Below are 9278 nucleotides of genomic sequence, written 5' to 3'. Positions count from 1 at the left end.
CTGGGCAGCTTCCAACAAAAGATTAAAAATACATTAAAACGTCAGTCATTAAAAACTTCCCTAAACAGGGCTACATGTGGCCTTTGGGCTGTGCATTGGACCACTCTGTGCCTGGACCATAGAGACTTGTGTGTGACTTGGCCATTATGGTAATTAGCAGCTTTTGGATAATAATTCATTTCATTATTTGATTTGAAATGTTAACTTATTTTACATGCGATGTCTAAAATTCTCATTAGTTGTTGACCATGCTCTGAATGCATCTGAGAATGAACTGCTGTTCCATTCCACCCTAATACTTGGGCAGATTATTCTGGAGAATTGAGACACGGCAGAAACAATCATAGCTTTCAGAAATACAGTTTATTCACCTATTTACAACTTCAGTCTGCATGGCGGGAGTCCAGATCTTGGTCATTTCAAGCATGGTCATTTCAAGAGAATGCAGCCCTGGAGTCTAAGGCATCTCTCCCATCCAGCCTTCAGCCAGCCTCCCCAAAGATGGATCCCAGCCTTTCTTCCTCTTTTTCCTTCCCAGAACCCCTTGCTACCAGACTCCCTTTTCCTGTAACCTCAGACACACACACCCCATGACCTTGGCAGCATCTGTCTCCCCAGGTCAATGGATTCCTCTCAGATGGCCCATCAACCCCTTTTGTCATGTTAACAGATTTACTCTTCACTAGGCCAGCCAGGCTGGTTTGCATAAGCCAGCCCAGGGATTCCTGGTCTGGCACAGTCCTGCAGCTTGTACTTTCATCCATTAATCAAAAACCTACGATTTATTAATTTTTAGGGTTTTGGGGGGATCCCCCACAAATTTATAACAACAATAATAAAGGACATAGTATCTCATTTCTGAAAAGAGTTTTCCTAAGTAAAATCTGTACATATTTACATTTTTCTTGACCTTGGGGTTTGGGGTTTGCATTCATTGATTTCTTCTGAAGTGAATGGAGTTTAGCAAAGCTTAGAAAAACTGGAACAGCACTCAGGCAGAACAAAAATGTATGTCCAGAATATTTTCTGCAATTACATCAGTTGTTAGTCGCACTTTGCTAAATGTATACCTCACACAAAATGGGCAAGGACATTTGATATATAAGATTCCACATATCTAAAACAAATTAAGAGGTGGGCGCCAGCACATTCCACCCATTCCAGTGGGGCTCTTTCACATGAAATCTTTCTCAGGTCAGACTTCCATTCATTTATTATTTCAATACATATATAATTTTCCAGAAGCAGTAATATTCCTCTTGACCTTGCCTCCTGTACGTTGTCTCAGCAAGCTGTAGTTAGGGTCTATTGAAATGGGGGCAAGTTCAAAGATATAAAGCTGCTTTATAGAGAGTCCGTCTAGATCCACCTTTTCTGCTCTGGATGATGGTGGCCCTCCAACAGGTCCTTTTTATCACTGATTACTTGACCCTTGTAACTGGAGATTCCATGGACATGGTTTTAAAACTGCAATCCAGGAGAGAAGGAATAAGTAGGGACTCAAGGCCCCCAGGGGAATATGTTAGTGTTCTGCCTCTCCAGCTTGATAGGCACTTAAAACAGGTAGAGAATGCTGCAGATGACCCTGTGCTTCACCAAATTAGTTGGCAGGATTCAGTGGAAAAATCCAAAAGTAGCCATAGCAACAAGTGAGGCACTTCCAATGTCTGAAAGGGGTCTCTCCCCCCCACCCCGGCAGGAACTGTAGAGTTTTGAAGTAGGTGGGCAGGAAGGCCCTCAACTGAGTCTCAGTTTCTTGAAGTCTCTCTCTCAAAAAAAAAGCCAAAGCAGGTTCCCACCACCCAGTGGTGGAGAATCCCACATAACTATTTTGATAAAAGCCAATGCATATAGTCATCTGAAAAGGTGCTGGCTCCTCTGTGAGAATTGGAGGATCAGATGATTCCGCTGGTTACATTTTAGTGGCATTGTTATCCTGTGAAGATGAATAATAAAGTTGCTAGCATTGATTTCTGAGAGAACCTCAAATTAACTCAACATTTCTCTTCCGTTTCTTGTTCACTATCTGAGGTACCCATATCTCTGTATATAGATTCCTCTAGCACCTGTTCAGTCATAGACTTTACATGTCCATCAAAGAAGCTGTCGAGATCTGCCTAAGGAATAACTCTTGTACCAACTGGATGGAAAATAGATTCTTGTTTTCACAACATCCCCTCTAAGGGAGCTTCCAGGCCAGCAGTTTACTGAGCATTTACAAGTAACTTGCACAGATGTTATACAATGTCACTGGCTTATTGAACGATCATCCTGACATGTCTGCATGAATGTTACACAACACTGCCAGTTAGAGGCTGTTATCCTGCAATTTCTACTGCAATTTCCAATCACTTTTCTTGTCAGACTCTTTGCAACAATAAAAGTGATGGGATAATTTTACCAGAACATGCGGATCAACAACCAACATTTGTGCAAACAGACTTGCCTGCAATTAAAACACATATGTTGGGGGTTTGCATGACTGCTCAGGTATGGCAATTCCTACAAGATAAGTCCCATGTTACAGTTGTAGAAGCAAGGTCAAGGCGAAGAAGTAATGACTTGCCTCAGGCAAACTAGTAGTCCATGGCAAAGAAGACATTTTATCAAGCAACTTCCTGGTTAGTATATTGGCTGTGTCTTAGTTAAACCAATGTATAGTGGTACCTCTGGTTAATAACTTAATTTGTTCTGGAGGTCTGTTCTTAACCTGAACTGTTCTTAACCTGAAGCACCACTTTAGCTAATGGGGCCTTCTGCTGCTGCTGTGCTGCCGCCACACGATTTCTGTTCTCATCCTGAAGCAAAGTTCTTAACCTGAAGCACTATTTCTGGGTTAGCGGAGTCTGTAACCTGAAGCGTATGTATCCTGAAGCATCTGTAACCTGAGGTACCACTGTACATTTGATGGGCAGAGCACACAATGGATGGGGGCATTCTACAGATCTGGCTGTGGAGTGTGCACTGGCCTTTCAATGTAGGGAGGCCTAATGACATCTATGATGGAACCCAGAGCTGAGCAAGGAAGATGAACAGGTCCATCACTGTGGTCTGAATGTCTGGCTTGGAAGTAGCAATGTGATATTGCCCTGTGAGATTTCTAGGACTAAAGTTTCCAGCAAGAAAAGAAAAGAAAAGAAAAGAAAAGAAAAGAAAAGAAAAGAAAAGAAAAGGCTAACCACGTACTGTGACAGTTTCTGGCAAGCTCTCTCCCCGGTTCCTGATAACATAGGTAACAGCATCATGTACAGATGGGAAAAGGTGCTGCTTGGTGATGGTCTGGCTGAAGAAATTGCCTCTTTCCAGCTGGGTAATGACGGAAGCTACAGGGGGAAAGACAAGGAAAAGCCACGTGAGGGTGCCATTTCAGCCCACTTCCGCCAACTGATGCCAGCCACACTAACCATGAATGCTCAAATCCACCTATCATCTGCTTTTTCCTCTAAGCCAAGAACATAGGGATTTGCTGGCTGGATCAGACTAAGGGTTTGTCTCCAGTGGTGGCTGCTCAGATACCCCTGGGAGCTCACAAACTGGGCATGACGTAAGAGCCATGGCACAGAGCAGTTTCTTCACTTAGGGCCAAACCAGGCATAATGCTGATGTGGGAGATCTATGATTAGGACCTCCCACTGAGTGTGAGGAGTGTGCCTGCTTAGCTAACCAGCAGCCCCCTGCAGTTGCTCTGGGAACTGGTGCTCTGGAAAAGAGTCTTTCACCTTTTCATCCCTTTCCCTGATCTAAACCATTCCCGGATGCTATTACCACTACAGGGGAGATGGGAGACATTTTTGCCCTTGAAGTTGCTGATCTAATGGGGGGGGGCAGAGGAAGATTTAGACTGGGCAGAGGTCGGCTGCTGTGATGCCTTCCAGATGTTGTGGGACCCCAACCAGTAGCAGCTGAAGCAAATGTAGTGAATTCTCAGCATTATACAAGGACTTTTGTGCCACATATCCTGAATCGTTAACAAGAGTCGGGTTCAAACTTTAGCATGAGCAACTGTGCGTCCCACTGTCATTTAACACAAATTATAGTCACTTATGTCCTGGGCCCTCTGCCACAGCATCTGAATCACTGGCTCCTTCTGCCTTTCAGTAGTACATGTTTAACCAATTCAAAGGCTTGATGGAATAATGTGACTATGAAACAGAAGAAGTCCAAAGGGCAGGAGGAAGTGCGCATCCAGGACAAGGCCGAGAATGGAGGAATCATGAGCGATAAAAAATGCACACACTCTCAGGTTATGTTAGGCTTTGGGGAATCGTATCCCTCCCCGGGGGGCAGTGAAGAAGCAGATCAAATGAAAGGAGTGTTCTTTCCAGTTAGTTTCTTTAATAATCACAGCGAGAGACAAAGGAATGCATATCTCTTATAGAAATGGCATTGTTCCCAGTACAGTGGTACCTCAGGTTAAGTACTTAATTCATTCCGGAGGTCCGTTCTTAACCTGAAACTGTTCTTAACCTGAAGCACCACTTTAGCTAATGGGGCCTCCTGCTGCCGCCGCGCTGCAGGAACACAATTTCTGTTCTCATCCTGAAGCAAAGTTCTTAACCTGAGATACTATTTCTGCATTAGCGGAGTCTGTAACCTGAAGCGTATGTAACCCGAGGTACCACTGTACAGGCTCACCCTCTCCTCCCCCACTCCTACGTCAGGTAATCTGAGCTTGTTGCCTCTGCGCTCTCTGTTCTATCACTCTCAAACCACTCTAGTCTTAGGCAAAGGGAGGTCCAGGAATGCTGTCCAAAGATACTGAATCTGCCAGCCGTCTCTCTCTTGGTGTTTCCTCTTCTAGCTGTTCCTCACCCAGTATTTCCCAGCTTTTCCCCTCTGGACTATGCCCCTCTGCAAACCACTGTTCTAAATCAATACTGTCCTCCTGCCCTTGGGAAGGTTCAGGAGAAGTGTGTGTGTGGCTCCCACCATTCCTCCCCAGTCCAGCCCCTGACAGGCTATGACTTGCTTACTGCAGTGTGGCTCACCCGTGACTTCCTAGAATTCCTTACCATGGCAACCGACGAGAAACACATCCACTTCAATCTCTTGGAAATCTTTAAATATCTGCCAAGGACAACAAGAAAAAACAACTGAGACAAGATGCTTTGCAGGAACCTGAGGGGTTGCATTTGCCTATCCTGCCACGGCAGGGCAGCTTCAGATACTAGGAAGTTATTCCACAAAGCCCACATGTTATCTGCATGGACCTCCCTGTGCAATCTTTTGCTGAAATCAGTGAATTTTATGTGGGTAGTAATGGCCATTGGGTGGTGGTTAAGGTGTCTGCCAAAGAAAAACTGAGAAAATAAAATGCCTTCCTCACATTTGACTGATTTGGATTATTTGGTGTCTTAAATGCCAGTAATTTCTGTGACAGATGTGATTGGCAGAGAGAGAGAAGCAATTCACAGATGAAAGCGGGTGATGAGCAAGGTTCAGAAGCACAGATTAGCCATCACAATGTAATCGAAGCCACAGTTTGTTGGAAACCCCTTTTGAAGGGCCAACGAGACACGATGTTAAACCTCTCCTTTAAAGTTAGTATTATAACCAGTGGGGAATGCAAAAAACAAAACCCCAAAACAAACATCAGCTTCAGAGGAGGGATTTTCCTCAGGACCCCAGTAGGGGAGGAAAAGGCTTAATTCCTTCTCTAATCCTGCTACATATCAATCCCCTTCTCACAGCACCTTCAGCTGGTGCTGTCTGTATTTTAAGAAACCTACAGGTTTAGATGCAAAGCTGCATTTAACCTCAAATGGAGTTTGGCTCTGAGTCATCTAGCTGGCAGTCAAACACCTCAGGCCATCTGAACCCCCCCCCCCCTTTCCAGAGGTCTTCCTCATGAGGCAATTTGCCTTTTAGATTTGGCTGCACACAGAACAACTCTCTCATGACGGGTGTCCCTCTTCTGGTGGTTGTCCCCTCCTTACGTTTTTAAAGGTCTTTATGCAGACGGTGTCCACAAAGTTGACAGGGGTGAGGTCCAGGATGAGCGAGTGAAGAGGAGGCTTCTTCAGTCCCAGGGAATGCAAAGTGGGTTTGCCAGAAGGTTGCGGCTGGCTCTGGTTTTGGGGGGCCAAGTCAGTCACACTTCCATTAGCAGCAGTGGCTGCTGTGTCATCGCCCTGCTCCTGTGAGGAAAGAAAAATCACAGTATTTTCCCCCAACATGAAACAGTGTTCTGGCCATAGGGTTTTCTCAGGTTGGCTCTGCTCATAGGGTGTCTCAGCAACACTAAGGGTGGGTGAGAAATTCAATTCATTTCGCATTTAATTTGCACATTCCAAAAACACTACATGAAACAAAACACAACCACCCTTGGAAATTCACACTTCTGCAAATTTCGCAGTGCACTTCTTTAGTCAAGCAACGTGCACAAGAATGCACATACCGCAGTAAAGCATGCCTAAAAATACATATGCTAGCACACTTGTACTAATAAGACAAAAGTGATTCATATTAAGGGAAAATATGCTTTGCATAAAATCTGCATATATGGCAAAATTGCATAAAAAATGCGTATATTAGAAGTTTGAACTGAAATGCTGCTGAATTTTCATAAGGACTTAAAAAATAATCACAAACTGATGTGGGAATGTGGAGAATTGAAGTTAAGATTGGGGAAATGAGGAACTAAGAGAAACCAAAACTGGCAGATTCACCCATCTCTATTCAGAAGATGTACGGAGAGCTGCAGCCGCAAGAACAGCCCTTTTGGAAAAGGAGCAGGGGTGGACTTTGCTAATCTTTTTTAATATGCCCCAAATTTGGCACCCCCCGAATGGATCATCTCAATTATGGATCATCTCAATTTTGCTCCCCCTTGGCTTGGAGCCCTGTGCAAGGGAACGGCCCGCAGTGTCCTAAATCTGGCACCGAAAGGTGGTTTCCATCTCCCTCATAATATACTGGACTCTGACATCTTTGGGATGTTTCTTTGCACAGGTAGGCAGCCTATCAGATATTTTGTATCTCATATTGTTTTGGGTTTATTCCATTTATTACAATCAATTTAAGATTGGCTAAAAGAAAAAATGCCAAGCCAAGTCATGGCATTGCAGGATCTCGTGGGCTCCCGGGAGGAAACTGCAGCTGCTGGGCTCCTCATTGATTGTTCCGTTGCTGTGCTGAGTGAAGCCATGATTTCACTTAACATGTTGTCAGAACCCAGGCTTGTAGTTCAAAACAAACCTTGGTTATAACTTGTGGTCAGCCTGGAGAGCGCTAACTCACAAGACTAGGTTCACATGACACATTAAGCCAAATCAGGGCATAGCAGAGCAGCAGAGTGACAGGAGAGGAGCAAAAAAGCCACAGCCTCTTCTCTGGGAGCCAGCACATTTCCACTAAGCCATGGTTTGACTTTGTATGACATGCGAACCAGGCCAATGGGAAGGTGTGTGGACAGTCCTTGCAGTGGGGAAGCTCCTCAGTGAAGAAGAGGCATAGAACTGATTGCAACCAGAAAGCCCTGGTCACTTTGTGTTTTGCAACCCTCTCTTTGTGCCACAGCTTTTCTAGCAGCTCTGGTGAGGAGTCACTTCATCAACAGTATGAAGGTTTGCGGCAAGTCTACTCGGAGACAGACCAACACATTTTGGTGCCTGAGACAACAAATCCAGATTGTTCCCCATGGTACCAAACATCATCATCATCATCATCATATGGGTTTTACTCATATGATCATGTTAAATGCCTGCTCCTGGAAATGTTGACCACAACTTTCTTTCATGCCCAGATTGATAAATACCTGTGGCCTTGCCTCCATATCTATATTCACAAAGGCCAGGTTGTTGCTCCCAGAGTCACACACCGTTTTGATCTGAGAAGCCATTTTCTGTTACCAAAACAAGAGCAGAACAGAAGTCCGAGTGAACTCAAAGCAATTGTGTCTCCATGTGACATTTTGAGAACCTCCATAAATTACTTCTGGGACAAAGAACAGCAGGGCAGAAGGAACAGAGAAGTTACATCTTCTGGTTTGAGCTTCTATAGAAAGCTTCAAACCCTGTGCCCTTGTGGCTGGAAGATGTCCTTGAACTATGACATACACGATAGAACAAGGCGTGTGAGCATGTGTAGAAACCAGACCCACTCTACTGGTCATTGCTCTGGCCACTTTTGCCTCTGGCCCTGCTGACCTCTGGTTTGTGACCACTGTAAGGTTGCCAAAATGGAATATGGCCCTTGTACTGAAAAAGATTCCCCACCTAAATGGATCTCACTTCAGGTTGAAAATGGGGTAACTATCCTGTGAACCTCCAGATACTGGAGGACTCCAGTCCTCATCAGCTCCAACCAGCATGGCCAGTGGTTGGGAATGATGGGAGTTGTAGTCCAACAGCATCTGAAGGGCAACAGTCTAACTTTCCCCGAGTTAAAACATGGCTGGATTAGGCTGTATTAACAAAATCTGCAAGTATTTACAAAACACCAAAGGTCCTTTTAGTGAAAGTGTGCTTAGTGTCATGTGTGAACAGGTCCCCACATGAAAACAATGATTTAGCCGCCTTTCCTTCTTGCCTCAAATTATTTATGAATTAACTACACACACAATAAACTTCATGGAAACACACTAATTAGTAATTTAGAAGAAAATGGTCCACCTTTGCCTTCTTGGCTTCCTTCTTGTCTTTCTTCTGCTTCTTCTTTAGGGCTTTTTTCTTCTTTTCAACAAGACGGTCCACATCAAAGCCACACTGAAAAAGAGATATATATTTATGTACCAGTTTTAGCAAGGTATTGGTTTTAGCAAGGTATAGATAACTCTAGCCTATTTGCTTGCTTCCTATGTGCTCCTTGTACGTGTTATATAGTGATACCCATAGCCATGGTCTATGAGCCTCTTTCATACTATGAATTCTGTTTGACTTCTGCAAATGAGGCCCAAGTGGCCTCAGGTAATGGATCAGGTGAGTAATTTAGGTGCTGCCAATTCATCCTGCTCTATTGTCAGAGGACCAAGCATTGACAGTGGCATGAAGAATCTTGCTGAGACCAGTGCAACTGTTGTGCCCCTTCCAAGATAGGGAGAAGCAGACTACAGCTATTTACACTCTGATAACCTCCAGTGTGATGTGTTGTACATAGGGCTGGCTTTGAAGACTGCATGGAAGCTGCATTAGGTCAAAAGATGGCTGCTAAGCTACTGGTTGGGACCAAAACTTTGGGAAACATGTATTGACAGTTCTTAAAGGACTCCACTGACTTCCAATCTGTTTCCAAGCACAATTCAAAGCACTGGTGCTTACCTTTAAAGCCCATCCTGGCTT

The 9278-nt window shown here is 44.4% G+C and overlaps 1 protein-coding gene across 1 annotated transcript in view; it reads right to left on the bottom strand.

The window, feature by feature from the left end:
• Positions 1-344: 344 nt before the first annotated feature.
• SLC26A6 (solute carrier family 26 member 6) overlaps positions 345-9278 on the bottom strand; it is a 34323-nt gene continuing 25389 nt past the window's right edge. The window contains exons 16-21 of the mRNA XM_081851003.1: positions 8613-8705; positions 7757-7843; positions 5937-6137; positions 5013-5067; positions 3187-3323; positions 345-1936 (exon numbers count right to left, since the gene is read on the bottom strand). Coding sequence (XP_081707129.1) covers positions 1913-1936; positions 3187-3323; positions 5013-5067; positions 5937-6137; positions 7757-7843; positions 8613-8705 — 597 coding nt within the window. The 3' untranslated portion in view covers positions 345-1912. The remainder of the gene's footprint in view (positions 1937-3186; positions 3324-5012; positions 5068-5936; positions 6138-7756; positions 7844-8612; positions 8706-9278) is intronic.

Source organism: Podarcis erhardii (genome assembly GCF_964252035.2).
Source record: "Podarcis erhardii genome assembly, chromosome: 2".
In the NCBI taxonomy this organism is placed as follows: Eukaryota; Metazoa; Chordata; class Lepidosauria; order Squamata; family Lacertidae; genus Podarcis; species Podarcis erhardii.
This window is presented reverse-complemented; position numbering and strand designations above follow the sequence as displayed.